At 34.7% G+C, this 19587-nt stretch overlaps 1 protein-coding gene across 1 annotated transcript in view; it reads right to left on the bottom strand.

Moving 5' to 3' along the window:
• Positions 1-1823: 1823 nt before the first annotated feature.
• RSBN1L (round spermatid basic protein 1 like) overlaps positions 1824-19587 on the bottom strand; it is a 63554-nt gene continuing 45790 nt past the window's right edge. Inside the window, exons 4-8 of the mRNA XM_045793399.2 lie at positions 18026-18163; positions 16363-16505; positions 12679-12846; positions 11298-11406; positions 1824-11211 (exon numbers count right to left, since the gene is read on the bottom strand). Coding sequence (XP_045649355.1) covers positions 10570-11211; positions 11298-11406; positions 12679-12846; positions 16363-16505; positions 18026-18163 — 1200 coding nt within the window. The 3' untranslated portion in view covers positions 1824-10569. The remainder of the gene's footprint in view (positions 11212-11297; positions 11407-12678; positions 12847-16362; positions 16506-18025; positions 18164-19587) is intronic.

A 19587-nucleotide genomic window follows, 5' to 3' on the forward strand; every position in this document is an offset into this window, starting at 1 on the left:
TAAATACAAAGTCTTTAATCTACATTATTTGGGTAGAAGTTTAATATATCATAGCCCCATTATGACCAAAGTAAATGGTCATTTGTGCTTGTAATTACGGAGGAAAAAAAACTAGGTACTGAAATAGTTGTGCCACTTCATTTTTACATTCGGGAGGAATCTGAGAGTTTGATTTTTATCTAAGCTAACGTCATTGCTACTTCTCCTTTCTGTTTGCAACCCATGAATTAGAGGTGGCATATTAAAACAGAGCAGAGGCTTGACTCTTCCTAAAGTTAGAGGGACCTTTCATCATGGTTTCATCAAGACAGTTCCCATTTATGCCTGTTGTCCTGGGCCTCAGGAAGTTAGTGCCCCTTTCACTCTTTGGAAGTGTCCTGGCTTGAGAATTTATAGATAATCCTACCAAGGCACTCAACCCATTCCAGTGAAGCATAGGTGACATTACTTATAAGAATTCCAGTCTTAGGTGCATTATAACTCTAAAGCAGGTGATTGTTCTCGCCCTATACAGCCCTCACTTTTAGCTTTGGGAAGAACCCAAAGTAGTATTTTGTCTGTTTGAAAAATATCTGCTACACAAGAAAGTGATTCCTGGCTGCTAATACTTGAGAGGATTGCTTTGAATACAGTATTTTGGTCTAGTTCTCCTTTGTAAAGCAGATAACATGACAAAGTTTAAGCTACAACACCACAAATTAATATAGCTGAACTCCTTGTTTGAAACTACAGAGCTAAGCTAAATAAATAAAAGTGATCAGTTACAAGAATTTTCCTGTCTTATAATTGGTATATATTCCTATTTTGAGCATCTAAAAATAGGATGGAAAAGGACAGTTAATATGGGGAACATAATGTTTCAGACTTGATTAGATATTCCTAATTCAACTGAGAGATCCAAACAATTTGGTCTCTCTAATGATAGAGTCAAAGTAGAAGAAAGCTTTCATCTCTGTGAGAAACCAGATAGGATTTTGAAATTCAGCAAAAGCTGTATTTGTGCGAGCATTATCTAAGTATGATCTCTCACAGGGAAAAGGAAAAGGACAGCACCACGTGCAAACTATTAGCTGGGTCAGGAGTCAGCAAAATTTTTCTGTAAAGGTTTAGAAAGTATTTTAAGCTTTGTGGGCTATATCATTTCTATGTCAACAGTTCAGATCAGCTCTGTGATGAAAAAGCAACCGCAAACCATGAGTTATGTTCCAATAAAACTTCATGGACAAAGAAACTTAAATTTTGTAAAATTTCCACATATCACAAAATAGTATTCTTTTGACTTTTGTTCCAACTACTTAAAACTATAAAAACTATTCTTGCCTCACAGCCATACAAAAAACAGCCCGAAGCGAGGCCATAAACACAAGCAAAAGCAGAAATTCTGTATGAGATTTCTAAGAAAAAAGGTGGGACAGCTCTCCAAGGATATAAGAAACTGGGTAAGAATTGTATCTAAAAGGCAACACAATAACCAACCTGCTAACCCATGAGGATCAACTAATTGTAATGAGAGGTTCCCAGAAAGTAGAACTTTTTCTTACTTACTTTGGTATACTGACAAGACTAAATAAACAACTTGAAACAGCGTAAGTTATTGACATGCACCTCCTTGATTTTGGCACCAATTCAAATGTGTTTTATCCCCCCCATACCACCAAGGAATTCTTTCAGTTCTGACACCACTTGGAAATAGTATCTGATCCCACAGGTTAAGGGTTCAATCCCAGAAGACGCTTCCTCCCTCCAAACATCAGATACCAATTACAAATCCAGCTATAGATTGGATATTCCCAAGACTCTCTTGATTAATTTGCTAGAGCAGCTCACAGAACTCAGAAATATTTTATTTACTAGATTACCAATTTATTATAAAAGAATATAACTCAGGAACAGCAAGATGGAAAGCAAGGTATGGGGAAGGCAAGGTAAGGCAAGGTATGGGGAAGGGGCAAGGAGCTTCCATGCTCTCTGGGCATACCACTCTTGCCCTATCTTCTTGTGTTCACCATCCCAGAAGCTCTCTGAACCCTGTCCTTTTAGGATTTTATGGAGGCTTGATTACATAGCGTATTAATTAAATCACTGGCCACTGGTGACTGAACTCAAATCTCCAGTTCCTCTCCCCTGAAGATAAGGAAGGAGGAAAGTTCCAACCCTTTAACCATATGGTGGTTTCTTCCTGGCAACCAGCCCCCATCCTTAGGTTACCTAGGAGTTTTCCAAGTCACCACATTAACATAAGTTCAAAAGACACCTTTATCACACTGACAGGAAATTCTAAGGGTGTTAAATTCCTGTGCCCTGTATAGGGATAAAGACCAGATGTATATTTCTTATAAATCACAATATCACAGCCTCAGTGGTTGGAATACATTTAAAACATTAAATAAGGATAGAGGGGATAGGAATTATGCTCACAGAAAAAACAAAACTAACGGAATAATATATAAACAATATTGCAGAAAAGTACCTTCCCGTTTGTTTTTAGTTCTAGGATATTTCTTTTACAATGCAAAGATTTAACTTACACATGAAAGTTTCCCTATGAAGCCAGTATTTTCCAGGTCAGCATGGACAAGAAGTAACTTAATCTGGTTTGGGGCAAAAGATTTATCAAAAATTCTGAGTAAAAGCAACTTGTGAACAAAATAACTTTTTTAAGACTTGAAAATATGAAAAGTAGAAAATATTCACAGAATTCACAACTTCTTCAGCAATATTTCATGAACACAGAGGCTGGGTATGGTGGTACCATCAATGCACCACATGAAACATGAACACAAATCCACTGACAGCTTTCAAGCACCAAGAAAATTTGTTGCGCACAGCTTCGAGAAGATACATCTGTGGGCTAAATTTAATGTGATTTTAGAAGTTATTAACCTTACAAATTAGGTCATCTGCTTTCCACTCTGCTTTTTTTACAGTGCAGCAAATAAGAGAAACTGATGTTGACTAATGAACAGAAGTGATGGCCCACAAAAGGAGAGGAAACGATAGAACAATTTTCATATAGAGGCAGGCATATTACTATGCACCTGTGTCATCAAGAATAGTTAGTTCTCTTTACTGAGATAATCAGAGTCCTGTTAGCATTATATTAAGAAAGAAGCCACAAACTACAAAAGGAGTTTCCTTTAATCTTGATCGGTCATGTTTGCACAGTGAACGTCAGTTGTCCTCAAAGTGTGGTTGGTGTTCTTACAATTCAGGACATAGATACTGAAGGTAAACGGGAATTATAGTGTTAGAACCAGGATAAAACAAATCAACCCTTGTTATAATAATGATGGAAAAACTAAAGCCCAGATAAATGAAATGAAATCAGTCCATGGTCATTGGTAAATGGAGAAGTTTTAACTCCAAATGCCATTTCCAAAATAGGTTTGCTATTGAAGAAAAAAAATAGAATGCATCCATGGAAGATACATACCATTTATCAAATGCCAGATAAGGTAACCCTGGGCTAAAAGCTGTTACGAGAGGGATCTATTTTACACTTTAATGTTTTACTCTCATTTTACTTGTCCTATGTTCAAATTACCATACTGTAATCATACTGGTCTCTTACACCACAAAGTAAATTTACTACCACTATCATCTATATACTACAAACCCAAATTTGTAATCAGGAAAAGGCAGTCTGTAACAAGACATGATTTTGAATTGCTGGCCCTGGGCAAAATAGTGAACTAGGAAGAAGTATGTTTTGGAAATCTACCTACCTCCACCATACCTCATGACCCCTTGATAAACATCTTCCTCTTCCCAGATGCCTATCCTTTGCCCAAAATTAGAGGAATACAGAGAAAAGATAATTAGTGAGAGAGGCATAAAATGATTAGGGTGACCCAGAACATAGCTCTTTTAACTATTCTTTTTACTATGTTAATTCCAGGCTCAGAAGCTAACATCCGTAGTATCTACAATATATAAACCTATGCACTAAGCACTGGGCATGTTCCGACATTTAATTTTCACCACCAATTAGCAGAATAGGTATTCCTTCCTCCCCCTTTTTACCGATGTGAAATAAAAGCTAAGTGATTTCTCAACCTTATTCAAGTGTATTATTCCCCTTTCACTAGCCATAGCTGTACTACTCAAATGCCCTCAGCATAATACCATACTAGTGAAGTGGCTTTACAGAAGAAGGTCTGTGAAAATGTGCCACCTTTAGGTCCTTGTCCCACTCCTGCAACAGAATGGATATAGACCAAAAAAAAAAAAAAAATGCATGTTATCACCTTCAATATTTTCTAGTTTTTGAATATCTATAGGGACACTTTATGTTGCCAAGTTGAGACCTAGCAAGCTAAAAATCTGCTTCAGTCTATAAGATACTAAGGGGCTTCTTATATGATATTTGCCATTTTAATCACTTCAGGTCTAGTTTAAATTTATCCTCAATTTGTAATGAGTGTATCTCTAGTGGAAGAAAAAAGTTGGGTGGGTTTTACAGGTTTAACAATCTTTACAAAACTTACTTTCTCCACATTGCCCAATGGGCCTAGATAATTAATAGGTAGCTTCTTAAACTTTATTCCTAAGACTGAAGTACAAAATAGAAACTCTTTTTGTGCCTGCTGATGTAATTTTCTCCACTTTTCTATTGCAATTCTAGAATTACATTATGAATTAAAGTCAGAGACAGAGTTTTTATATACGAGAAACCTACACAGTTCTTCCCACCCCCAGGAAAGTTAAGGTACAACTTTGTTCCTTCCAATATTTATTGAATACCAAGTGTATGTATTAGGTGTCAAAGATACAAAGGGATTAAAAAACAAACAAACAAAAAACCTGTAACTTTTAGTTCATGGTTTAGGTAAAGCCCAAAGTGTACTTAACTAATATGTACATTAAATGATGTCAACAAAGGGACACAAGAAGCAGAGCGAAGAAATGGTTCTACACCAGCTTTGGGATAAGGGGACAGCTGGAACAGATGAACTCAGTAAAAGACACACAGAAGAGAAGATGTTTAACTAAAGTTTTGAAAAAAGATTTCACGGTATTGTATTCCAAGCAGAGATTTCCCCAGCAAAGGCAAAGAATTTTAAAAGTACACAAAGGAAATGGCAAGTCTGGCATCTGGTAAAGCTGAAAATTGGGCACATTAATGGAAGATTGTGGTGGATGAAGCTGGAAAGGAAGGACCATATCATGAAGACTTTTTGCTGTGATGCGGAGCATTTGGCTTCTGTTCTTTAGGAAAGGAGCCATGGAATACTTCTAAGCAAAAGAGTAGCAATCATATCTGTATTAGAAAGATTAATCTGGTAGTAACAAAGAATGGATTGGAATGGTGGTAGGGGCAGAGGACTGCAGGCAGCCCGGAACATTTTAGGCTATATTAAGAGTCCAGGTTAGATGAACATCTATTATGGCTGTGAACATTTACTGTAACAAGAAAAGTAGACAAATTGTAAACATTTCTGGGGTCAACTAAAGAAAATCTCATGATACATTGTATATAGTTAGAAGAAAAGATAAAGAAATCAGGTAACTTGCAATGACTAGGTAGAGACATAGTGATGCCAATACCCAAATTAGGAGGGAAAGGAAGAGCTAATGCTTGGGGGCAAGGAAGAAGTGAAGGATTTAATTCTGATTACACAGATCCTTAGAGCTGAAGTGAGAAACCAAGGTTGACTGAAGTCATGGGGTCACAAAGATAATTCAGGGACAAAGTATAGAGACCTAAAGAACCTGAGACTGCTTTAAGTAGTGGCGGGTAAGGCAAAAGAAGACATCCAAAGAAATGGAAAAGCAAAACAGAACAGTTGGTCATACATACAGAGTTTTAAGGAGTAAAAGATTGCTAACAGGTGCCACAAGGATTAAACAGAAGTATTAAGAAATGAAGCCACTGAATTTGTCAGTCAAAAGGTGACCTTTGAGAGAACCACTACAGCTGCGTGATTAAATTCGAGGATTAAGACAAAATTGTAGTGAAATGAGGAAGTGAAGGTAGACAGAGACTTCCAAGAACTCTGTCAGTCAGGAAGAGGTATGGAACAATAGCATATAAACAAAAGCCAGACTAAAGAAACGTTTTTGTTTTTTAAAAGAAGATAGACTTGAGATTTTTCACATGTCTGGCTCAGTTAAAAACAAAAACAAAATTTCAAAGAAAGAAGAAACTTGGGTAGAGGCAGGATGTGGAACTGCCTGTCCAAATAAAATTTTAAACACCATATTATGCAAAATATTTGCAACTATACTGACTTGTCTCCAAATCTGCATACTTTGTAGTCTTCAGTAGTACCAAAACAATGAACTTTATAGGAAAGCATACAGATTTACCATTTTAAAAATATAGATGCATAAATTCTGAATTTCAAAATGTGTAGAAGGATCCAGAGTTCTTGTATTTTAATACTGCAGTTCTTGGAAGGCAAATAATAGTAATAAAACATATAAGTAGTATGTTTTAATTTTACTTTTAATTTCTAGTTAGCATAATTCTATTTGCCTACATTTTATTCTCAGCTCATTCACACTCCCTGATTGGGTCTAAAGTCCTAGAAGGGAAGATAACCTGAAATGCAAGATGTTATCCCCTCCTTTCCCTAATCTCCCAGTAGAGATATAACATACATCAGTAAACTTAAAGAAGAAAAGGCATCTCTGCTTTTAGCCTCTTGTGTTTGACATTCGAAAAAGTGATGGTTTCCATCTGCAATATGCAGTATTGCATAAGGAAAGAAAAGCCAGAGCAGAGGTAGAGATTTATACTTCTTCCAAGTTGTCCTTTAATTATTTTATCTGCCATACACTGTCAGTGCCAAACATGTCAAACATAACTCTTTCATGAAATAGACAAGGCATTCTAAAACCAGTAAAATTCTGTTTACATATCAAAGTAGTTACATCAGGTGGAAGATTAATACTCAAGAGCTCTTCTATCACTCTGAAGACCTAAAACCCATCATGTCACTTTTTACCAGCTTAAAAGTATTTTGAAAACAATGCACTTTTGTCCTCCCCTCCTGGGACAGAAATAGTCCTGTCTAGAGGGAAGGGAAGTGATTTATAGCATGCCATCTCAGCACCCACACCGAACTAGTTTAACAGCCTTGCTTAAGATAATCCTCAGTATTCTAGGTTGGCATGAGTCAACTTTTGATAATTTTTAAGACAAAAAAAAGACTTTCAGATTGGAATCACTTTCAAGATCTTATGGTTTCGGCTGAAGACAGAGAAACAAGAACTTTTAAAGATGACGAGATGAAAATAAAATGTCAAATATAAGAAAATAATACAAAACAAAGGTAAAAAGATTACAGTTATCAATTTTAGTATTTATTGAAAGGTGGAAGACAAGGAAAATTCCTCTCAAACTCTAAAAACAAATCTTGCATCTCTGCTAAATGTAAAATGAATTTTTAGATACTTGCTTTACATGACAATAAACTTGTCCAACAAAATAACTGAATGCAAATTTACCAAAACAGTGCTAATCTATTATTTACAAAAATGATCTCACCTCCCATAAGTATTTGGGGAAAAAAAAACGTTTCACACTCAAGAACACTAATGAAATACCTTGAAGACAGAACACAAAAAATAAAATTTGTCCTACCATCTCTGGCTCCCTCCCTAAAGTTATAGAATGGATTGAAAATGAATATATCTGGAAATAAACATAGTATTTCCAATAATCTTACATACACGCACACACACGCACAGACACAGTGTTGTGCCAGATCAACCTAATCTTTATTTAAGGTCAGCAGCCTTAGGGACAAGGGAGATAATGAATATGGCTTTAGTCAAGTTTTCAACTAAATATCACAAATGCTTAATTCTTTTGCTAGCTAACCAGCTAACCTGAGAATGGAAAAGATTCTACTTCTTTGATGGCTAAAAGGGTATGAACCAAAGTAATTTTAAAAAAAGCACTGTAGCAGACACCACTGAGGTACCTTAGTTTTTTTTTTTTTAAAGGTCTGTGTATCGATTTAATAATTTACATAATAATTGTTTATATAGCATAAGATCATACAGAAACTACATCTTAAGTGCTTTATCGTTCTGGGCCAAGGAATTGGAAATATCAACAAAAAAAACTTGTGTTCAGATAAAGAACTAGAATGTAGTCACTAGGAAACCATTAATATAATGCAATATTGAAATAGAAATTATTTGTGTTTAACAAAGGTAATCAGCAAGTTCTTAGATTACATCCGAAGAGGATTTTAAAATTATAACCTGTAAGACAAGGGATAGAACATTATTCAATAAGGTGACAAAGCTGTATCTTGAAATCTGAGCCCAGTGACTTATATTTCATATATTTATATTGTAAAACGCATACATTTTGTATGCAAAATGCAAAATGTATGCATTTTACAAAACATTAAATTTTCAAAATATGGAGAAGTTTTGAGTATTGGTTATATAAGGAATTATACCTAAAAGCAACCACTGCAGTTGTTTTAGATATGTCTTTTAGTTAAAAGTTTAAGGCTCAAGATATTTTGGAGGGATACCCTAAAAACATTTTCTTACTGTATGATCTCATGTATATACTACTGGAAAACTAAAATATTGTTAAATATATCACCCTTCAATTACTAAAAAGGAAACATTTTAACCACTTCAACTGAAAAAAAGAAAACATTTTAACCACATGCTCTCCTATTCCTCAATACTGGTTTGTTATGAACTTTTATATCCCCAAAAGGTAGATGCAAATAATAAATTTAGCTTAAAAGAGAAGATTAAAGTGGTGAGGAACAGGCTAAGACAGTAACATATAAAACAAAATCCCTATTTACATTATCATGATTTATACCTTCCTTATCCCATGAAAATTCCTATATTGCAAATATATTGATCTCCTATAAACCATTGAGATTTCCTACAATATTTGCCTAATCCTTTTAAACTGCGGGCCAGAAATGACGTCACTGCTGCAACTGATTTTTTCTGGTGAAATGCCTCTTAAGTGGCTTCTCCCTAACCATAAAGATAAGCAGTTTTATGGGTACCACAAATGAGGCTGGAGTAGAAACAATTTCAACAGCAACACTTAACAAAAGACAGCACAAAGAATTTCAGTTAAAAGTCATCAACCAAAGTATGAGCCCAGAAAAATACCAAAGATAAAATAAAATAAACGTGCAATGAGCAGAGAGTTCCTTATATCAAAGCATACATTAAGACATTTGTTTGACTTTTAATTACAGTAGTGGAAGCAGTCTCAAATAGTGCTGAAGTCCATCACTGAAGAGATCTGTTTTAATCTTTAGCTAGGCACTGGTAATCCTGTTTCCTACCCTAATTTTACTTTCCAGCGCTTTTTTGGGGAAAACAAAACAAAACAGTACTCTAAGTTGTTTACCTTGCTAGGGTAGGGAGAAGGATCCTTAGAAAAATGAGGTAACGCATCTTATTTTGTTGGTTATATCTCTGTATATGGCAGTTGAGTCATGGCCCTTAAGATTTTATATTTGTCATACTTTCCTCCTATTCTGCGAGAAAAATGTAAAAGAGGATTTTAACTGCTCACAACTAAACATTCTGTAACTAAAGATATTTACTTAAGCTACTATTAAATATAGTACAGGTGCTTATCAGTAAGAAAATTTTCTCAACTTTCTCATTCCAAACACTACAGAGAAGATTTATGTTAGGGCTATGTAATCTGGCCACATAACTTCATGAGTTACAAGAGTTAAATACCACTAACAGACCTTGTTTCTCCCAACTTTATAAAACTGCTTCTATTACCTAAACTGCTTTCTGAATGTTGAATATAAATATTTTAAAATGTATTCCAGGGAGTGAGGCTAGGAAGTTTCACATATTCATCTTATTCAGCAATTTAAGAAGTTATGCAAAATATGATATACATATCTATATATATTCCCATACATACACACATATATAAATATGCTTTCATAACTGAATCTTGGTTTTAAAAATGCTTACACAGTGTGGGGAATTTAAATATTCACTAGATTCGAATACGTACATTTGCACTCCATTACCACTCTAAATGGATACACCAGCAGAAACATAATAGACCAAATAAATGATTTAACTGAATTGTCAGTTTGTCTTTTCCAGACCCAACAGAAAACCTATTTATTATTATGAACCTTTATTAAGTGGCTCACATTTCAGTATAAATCACACTAAAAAGATTTTTTAAAAGCTATTTACACTACAGTGCTGACACATTAAAATGAAAAAAAAATTGGTATAAATAAGCTCTATGGAAAAGCCTTAAATTGTCAAAAAAGAATTCTGGCTCATATTACAAAAAATATATATATATGTTAATGTCAGCTCTATTCTAAAACCTACAATTCCAAATCAAATGATTTCTTTAAAGACTCCTTTTGTTTAAACCTGTAATGTTTACAGTGCATCTGGCCCTAAGTGCTTTGATACTTCACAGTTATGGACAGGCACTGAGGAATGTTACAAAGCTACATAAACTCTATTTTGTAACAGACTTGGGAGCAAGTCCTTGGCTTGCTTTCAGAATTCATGAATCTTTATTACATTATTAACTTTAAAAAAAAAAAAGAATTTTAAATGGTATGTACAAATTTAGCACAAAACGTCATCATCTTTTCTGTCTTGATTTGAATGTGCTGAACTATGTTGCCTTGTATCAACTAGACTTATGAGACTTCCAGGGCACAATTCTTCCTTTAAATCTTTGTTGCTATTTCCAAATTTAGAGTCCATGTCAATCTTAAATTCTGTAAATTGAACATGATCCAATTTTGCTTTAACATTCTTGCCATCCATATTATTCGGTGCTCTAGTCTTTTCAGGAATATAAACATTCACAGATTCTTCCTTGATTCTTACAGATGCAACAGGTTCATGTTTAATCTGCTGTAATTCAGATTTAGAATGAAGTTTGTCTGAAAAATTAGAATCCAAGGAGGTTTCGCTTACAGCACAAATCACGTGGTCAGTGTGTGGTCCAAGACCTGATGATGTGGAACCTGGTGATGTGCCTGTTTCATGAGTAGCTGTATTCTGAGCAGTCTCCTCCTCTGAGTGATATAACTTGAGCCGAACGTGCCATGCTAAACTGCATACTGCTGAAACTGTCTTGAACTGATGAACAACATTCCTTGGAATAAAATAAATGTCATTATCATACAGCTGAATCCTGGCATAGCGGATGCCTTCCCTCCTCAGTTGATTAAGTTTTGCATCATCAACCCACTGGACACACTAAAAAAAAAAAAAAAAACAGGAATACCATTAAGTCTTTTCTACAATAAAAATTAAACTGAAGACAATAATGGTTTAAGATATACCTGGGATAGTGGAGGTTCATGTAAATCTAACTGCATTCGTTGAACTACTTCTAAGAAATCTTCAGCATGAAAACAAATTACATCTTTGGTTATTCGGGGCTGAGCAGGCCTAAAAAAGAACAATGAGATAATGAAGAATCTTCCATTAATGTTTTACTCTGTTAAGTCCTTATTAAATTTAAAGCAAAAATAGTTTATGGTCAAAACAAAAGTACCTAGAAATAAAGTTAAAATGTAATTAGAAGATCACTTTACATATTTAAACAAAGGGATAAAACCATGAGTTTTGACCTAAACATAAAAACAACTAACCTCATTTTATTATAGCTATGTATAACCATATTTTGAAAAAATAATTTGAATTGGTTAATTATGCAAATCAAAAAACTAAGGGCTTTGTCTTAAAGGTCAATACTTCAACAAATTAAATGCTAAAGATGAAACTACTATATAAAAAATAGAGGTAAATACAGGGAGAAGAGAATAGTTTCTTCTAATAAAGACATATATAACTGTAGTTATACCTAAAATTCCTAAGTAACCCTTAATAAATTAAGAGACATTCTATTAGAAAAGTGCTAATAAACTATTATCACTCTATTTGTGGGGGTTAATAGTGTCTTTAAATATAATTCTTAAAAAATCTCCCAATTCTTCAATTAATTAGCAATATACAAATACATTTTTACAGAAGATGCTCAAAAATGGATTTTGAAATGAAATTCCAAACAACATAAATCCAAAAAAAAAAAAAATCATACCAAGGCAAATCATAAACATATTTTTAAAAACCACTGATAAAATCTAAATCTTAGGGCTCCTGGGTGGCTCAGTTGGTTAAGGTCTGCCTTCGGCTCAGGTCATGATCCCAGAGTCCTGGGACAGGGAGCCCACTTCTCCCTCTCCTTCCTGCTTGTGTTCTCGCTATCTCTCCCTCTCAAATAAATAAATAAACTCTTTAAAATTTTTAAAAAATATATCTAAACCTTATACATTACATTAATACACAGGGAAAGCAGGGTAAGAATGATGCAGGCTTCTCATCAGGGACAATGACGATACAGTAAGCACCAAGTGAACCTTAGTTCTTCTTTAACCTTAGTTAACTTAGTTAAGACAATTGTTTTCACATCCAGTCACTTAGAAAATGAAATTATTACAGTCAAACCCAAAGAGTAAAACTACATTCTAACAAATGAAAATCTTTAGTGCAATTATACAATTAGGAAATCCAAATACAGTGAAAAATGAAACTTACTTTCCTTACAGTAAGGAGAATTACTGAGAAACTTCCCAAGAAACATTTTAGAAGCCAAGAAAACCTTTCATTAAAATAGCAGTAGTTCAAAAACAAATTAAAAAAGCAGTAGTTAATATATACCACTCTCCACAGTGCACAGCCTTCAACACTCCGACAGCAGCTGTAGTCTGTCGTTCAAAACCTTGTCCTATATGATCTGCATGGGCTCTTGTCCTGTCTTCAAAGAGCATCTCACGGGGCTCACTGGTTCGAGGTAGGTACTGCAGGTTTTTTATTTCATTGGTAGTTCTGTTAAAATAAAATTACATATACATAATATAAAGTGGAGGTGGGGGGAGAGAGGCAGGCCCATGTATTAAGGTTTAATTGCCTTCAAACATTTGTACTGATGCACTGAGGCTTAATTGCCATGAAGCATTTATAATCACATAATTCAGACAGAAGGAAATTTTAAATCACCTGCTCCCAAATCAGGTTCTATTTTTAAAATGAACAAGTACAGACAAAAACAGATATATAGTCCCTCTTTTTTCTAACATGCCCTTCACAAAAGTGGCAGCTTTAAGGTGGATAGACAACTAAATTACAGATGGTGTGGTTTACCCAAAAGTTCCCCTGCCCAGAATCTTTACCTGAGGTTTGTCTGGGTCTTATCTGCAGAATCATGCCCCCACTCAAGTCACATGACTAAAGTAAGATATATATCCGGAACAAACAGGTAACTTTAAAAAATGGATTAATTAATATTAATAGAATACCTACTATATACCAGGTCCCATCTAGGCACTGCAGCTACTGAACAAGATAGTAATAAATATAAAAGACAAGTTTCCCCACTTTCATGGGAGTTCATATTCCAGTGAGAGAAAAGACCACAAAATAAACAGCAAGAAAACACCAAATAATAAGTGCTTCCACAAAACATGCAGGATTTATTGGAGGTAGAAAACCTTAGCTACCTCTTAAAGGACAACCACCTGCCATTGGCCCTGAGTACTGCTCTCCTAAATGTGCACACAGAAGCTGCTACTTAGCCTCATTCAATGCAAAAACCCCCTCTGATTTTGCTGCAGAAGGTAAAGGGTGAGAATTTCTTTGTCTGGGAGTCATCATCTTATTTATCTATTCTGTTGCTTTCAGAGACAATTCCAGATTGCCCCCATAATTTTCTCCTCTAATCCTCATCTAAACCCCTAGAATCACTCTTCACTAATTCTCTAATTTCCCTAGAATCACTCTTTTTAGTTCTCTAATTTCCCACCCTCAATCTCTACTGCTTACTGCTCTTTGTGCACTCTTGTATTTCAGTCATATTACACATACACAACACACATGCACACCCAGGTGATGCTACAACATACTTTTTTCGCCCTTTGTGATTGATGTTCTACAGGTGTCACAAAGCTAGATGATGACCTTGATTCCTATGGAAAGCTAAAAGGTTTTCAAGCCTACAACTTTGGTCTCATTACCACATTCTAATGAATTAAGACTTTATATGAAGCATTTAGCACAGTGCCGTGGGCAGTGTTATTAGTTGCTCAGACTACAACGTGATGTGAAATCATCACATTTACATGGATTCTAATCCCTTAAATACAGGCAGGTTCCTCAGAGGGCTGGTGAACGCCCTTAAATTACATGTAAAACTTTGTGGATATCTGTACTTGTTCTGGGAAGAGGCTTTCAAATCTCAAAATGATTTATAAATCCAAGTTAAGAACCACTGAGAAACACACCAATTTTATCATTTACTACCAAGGTATAAATCAACTTGTAAAAATTTCATTCAACAGATATTTATTAAGCAGCAGGCACTCTGTTTATGTGCTAGAGACACATTAAGTAACAAGCACAACACAGGACCCTGTCCTCAGGCAACCTGCAGTTTACTCGGTGATCATTTTCCCTGGTTTTTCCTTTAAGATTAATAGTCACTCTAATTAATAAAACATCTTTATAGATCTAAAAAAAGATACCTATCACCCACTCCATTCCCACCAATGTTAACTCAGTGTACATTTTGTCCACACTTTTCTGTGTTCACATAAATATACACTTACATGTTTCTTTTCATACAAACTGAATCATACTGGCATATTACTCTGTATTTTGCTCTTTTCAAATGTCATGAACATCTTTCCAGATCAACAGACATATCTAACTCATTTATTTGAACTATTTCACCATATATTTTTTTAAGATTTTATTTTTTTTAAGTAATCTCTATACCAAACGTGGGGCTCAAACTCACGTGGTGGTAGGTCTAAAAGAGTTATATGTTCCACCAACTGAGCCAGCTAGAAGCCCCAAAGGAATGGATATTGAGGGTTTTTTTGGTTTGTTTTCTTTGTTTTTTAAATATTTTTAATAGGAATGTATCAAAATTAATTCAACCATTCCACTGCTACTGGGCATTCAGACCATTTTAAACTCTTTTTCTCACTACAAATAATGCTGCACCTAATATTCTTATACATTTACCTTTAATGCTTTCATTTCTTAGGGCAGATTCCCAAAAGTGGTAGCGCTAGGTCAAAGAGAAAGAGAGAAAGAGAGAGAGAGAGAGAGAGAGAGAGAGAGAGAGAGAGAGACAGTGTGTGTGTGTGTGTGTATGTATTTTAAACTTCATGAACTATTGTTAAATTACTTTTACAGAATGATGATAGGGGCTCACCTTTCTATCAGCAATATATACATGCTCCTGTCTCCTCACATACCTACCAGCCTATAATATTATTGCCCTTTTTTTACCAATGTAATAGGTAAAAATAATATCTCATAATTCTTTTAATATAACTGGCTGAAGCCTATTTCTCTACTGGGTTGTGTTACATTTTTCTTGTCAATTTGGGAATGCTCTATGTATATTAACTTCATGACGTCTGTCACACATTACAAATATTTTAGTTCAGTATATCATTAGTTCTGAACTTTGTTGTTAACTCTTCTCTCATAAAGAGTATTGTCATTACATATTTTTATCTTGCTTAGAAAGGTCTCTCCTAGGTTTAAAAACTTTATTCTTATATTTTAATTTTTTTATCTATTATGTTCAAATCTCTAACTTACTTCTTATCCGAGGTAGGGGCTATGGCTTTGTTTTCTTTCAAATGGACTTCAATTATGCCAGCATTACTCATTAAATAGATCTTCCTTTTCCCATCTATCTCATACATTAAGTTCTCAAAATACTTTGATCTATTTGGGTACACAACCCTATTCCAATGATCTTTTTGAGCTTTATAATAATTCTTAATCTCTAGTAACACAAGGCCCCCCTCACTTATCTTCTCTTTCACCGTTTTCTTGGCTGTTTGTTGACTTTATTTATTCTTCCTTCTAAACTTTAAAATCATTAAATCCAGTGCTGGAAGTGTGAGTTCAACTAAAATGCTAAAAATTTCAAAGGACTATCAGTTTTATCCAATCTGGAACATAGCAGGGTTTTTCCTTTGTTTAGGTATTATTTTATATCCTCCAGAAGATGTTTAAGTTTTCTTAATATGGGTTCTGAATATTTTTTATTAAATTTATTCTAAAAGTTTACAATGTCTTTGCTGTGAATAACATTTTTTCCATTCCTAATTACAATTTATTGTCATTTGCCCACATTTCTCAAGCGTTATTAATATCTTATATTTTATTAAAAATTCATTAGCATGTGTAGCCATTTTTTAATTTACATTGCAAGTATGCTCTAAACTTTCCCTTTTTTCTTTCTCCAATTTTCAACTAACACACACACACACACCCGATGTACAAACATCTACCCCTGGCAATAAAAATTTGTATTCAACATACCTTTTCCTTTTGAAAGGTGACTTTGGCATATCAGCCACAGGGATCATTTGTTCTCCTGGGCGTACCCACATGATGGGACCATCATCACTGTCTTTTCGACTCTCTAATTTTAGACTAGATAGTGTCCCCCATGGCAGTGTACACTAGAGGCAAATAATTACATAGAAACCAATTATTTTCAAATTTGCATCTTCAAATATACATTAAAGAATACTGCCCCCTTAACACACTTTCATATATACCTTTATACTTATACAATTAAAATACAAACCTCTAATGAATATATTCCTATGTAGTCACACATTTTCCTTCAAGAATTCTCTTACAAACATACCAGGAGTAATTTTTCTTGGATGGCTCCCTCCTCTAACTGTGCCAGAAATATGATTCACTATATTCATCATTTGTTGTTCCTCCTTCTACCAAATATAAGGGTCATGTGATGTTAATAAGTTGGCAAAATAAGCAAGTGTTCTCCATTGAGAATCTATAAAAATGAACAATTTGTTTTAAAAAATAGAAATCTCAAAAAAATGGATACCTCTTTGATTAGCTATAATGAAAACCTAATAAAACAAAAAGGAAAACCAAACCAAAATCAAAATTTATTTCTGTTTAATAGTTTCTTAAAGAGGTGGCAAGTCTAAAAGCAATTTTTCTTTAAAAAAAAAAAAATGGTCTAAGGGCCACTGTCCATGAAATGGTGAGAATGGTATTTAAAAGAACCATGCATCCCATCCCCTTTTAAGAAAGGGTAGGACTGTCACGTGAAATTTCTCCTAAAACAAGGCATTTAGCTCATTTGTCTTTAAAATTAAAATCTGAAACATAAATAAATAAAATACCACTCAAAAGAAATGCAGTCAAATTCCATCATGTCACTAGTTGGGAAAAAGAGAAAATAACAAAACGTTTAAAAGGAATAAAAAAGGAAATGAAAGGGGAATGGATTGGAGTGAAAAGGTAAATTAGAAAAAGAAAATGGAACAAGAAGAAGTGAAAAAAGAATAGATCTACAACAGATTATGTGGCAAATATTAGAGACAAATGGATTCTGTCACATTCTAACCTCTGAAACTGATTAACTACACAGCTCAGAAATTTCTCTCTCAATGGGATAGCCCCAGCAGCCCACAAGAAGAAATATTTTCTAGGACGCAGCCATTACTGAAAAAATAAAAAGAATCTGGCTAGAAATCATTTAAAGAATTCAAAGGGGCCTTAAGGCTACCTAGCCTAAGCGCAATGTTTTATGGATGCGGAAACTGAAGTCCAAAAAGTTTAAATGGCTTGCCCAACCCAACCAGGTAGAGCCAAGACTGAAATACGGATGTATAATTTTCCAAGCCAGTTTTCCACAATGCCAAATTGCCATTCTTTTGTCCTAAACATTTAGTAGGCATCCTTCCTGTACTTCTTAAATCCTCTGGTACTCAGTTTATAAAAAGTTAATAAACAGATGGAACCTAATTTCCAAAAGTGGCAGCAACAAGCAAGTGTTATTTTTTGGTTCACCATTTAGCTCTGCCATTATAATTAATATCTGAGTCACATGCACACACACTATACAAGAATTATATTTCTGAAACAACTATGATTTGTGTCACCCACAGCATAAAAGTGACACCCACAATTCAGACTGCTTGATATTGTTTTCTCTTACTTTTAAAAATGGTGAATCTTCCAACATGTCAAGGAACTCAGGGAAGTAATCTCCCACTTCTTCATCAACTGCTCCCACCAAGCTGATCTGTCGCATTGGGCCAGCTCTGTAAGTACCGTGAGAATACGTTCTTTTTACCTGAAGAATATGGATTTAATTAAAGGTTATAAATAAGATAATGGTTGCTATCATTATGTAACGCCAAATTATATTGTCTGAGAATATTAGAACTATATAATATAAGGTTAGCAAATCAAAACAAAAAGGCCTTTACCAACCGTAGAAAAATAAAATAAAATAAAAAATAAGGCATGAAAAAAAATCCATACCAGAGCAGGCTATTTTACTTTCTCTAGCTATTCCTAAACACTGCTTACAAAAACACAGGATAAACAGTGTAATTCTAGATAGCAGTCTATAACTTCTCCTTATAATAGTTTATTATTTGATCTAGAACGCCAATGAAATTTATATTCAAAAGTTCATATACCTACATTTTCCTAACCGGCTCATATCTTTTTATTGGAATTTCTAAAAGCAGACTGCCTGAAATGTTACATTTAACCATTACCAGTGGTTTGTAAACATCTGAAAGGCCACTGGGAATGATCTTCCCTTCTAGATAATAACATATTAACTAGGATCCAGTTTACATTTCTATGATTAACTCTGAGAAAAACTACTAGAGAATGAGAATCAGGAGTGCTAGGTCCCAACTCTACCTTTACTATCTATATCTAGCAGCTTTGTGACCTTCAGAAATCACATAAATTCCTTGAATTTTAGTTTCCTTAAGTGGAATGATTTACCTCAGACTGCTGAAGGAAATTTAATAATTACATAAAGCTACAAAGCCACCTGCACAATGCTAGCAAATGGGTAGCATTCAAGTATTAACTGAAATAAAACCACCTGCACCTCAAGAATCTTGAGACCTGGGGGCACCTGGGTGGCTCAGCCAGTTAAGCATCTGACTCTTGATTTTGGCTCAGGTCATGACATGATCGCATGGTCATGAGATCAAGCCCCACGTGTGGCTCCACACTGGGTGTGGAGCCTGCTTAAGATTCTCTCCCTCTGCCCCTCCCCACCCACTTAAAAAAAAAAAAAAATCTTGGTACCTGAATTTTGGCAAGCACATTTAAATCCTGCAAAGAAATCTATGCCTTTTCATATCCTAACGTTAGGAAACAAGAATCCTTATAAAGCAAAACAACTTCTTTTCATGGGGCACCTGGGTGGCTCAGTAGCTTAAGCATCCAACTCTTGATCTTGGCTCAGGTCATGATCTCAGGGTCATGAGATCGAACCCAGGGTAGGGCTTCATGCTCAGTAGGGAGTCTGCTGGAGATTCTCTCCCTCTTTCTCTGCCTCTCCCCCCTCCATGTGTGCGACATGCGCTCTCTTTCGAAAATAAAATAGATCTTAAAAAATAAAATACATTTTACTTACATACCATTTACCACAACTTTTTAGCTTAACCCAATATTCAAACATACACTAAGTCAATTGGAATTATTAATGTTTTAAACATGGCAAATTACATATAACAATGCAATCAA

The sequence above is a fragment of the Ursus americanus genome, chromosome 3 (assembly GCF_024610735.1).
Source record: "Ursus americanus isolate L20-20 chromosome 3, mUrsAme1.1.p, whole genome shotgun sequence".
In the NCBI taxonomy this organism is placed as follows: Eukaryota; Metazoa; Chordata; class Mammalia; order Carnivora; family Ursidae; genus Ursus; species Ursus americanus.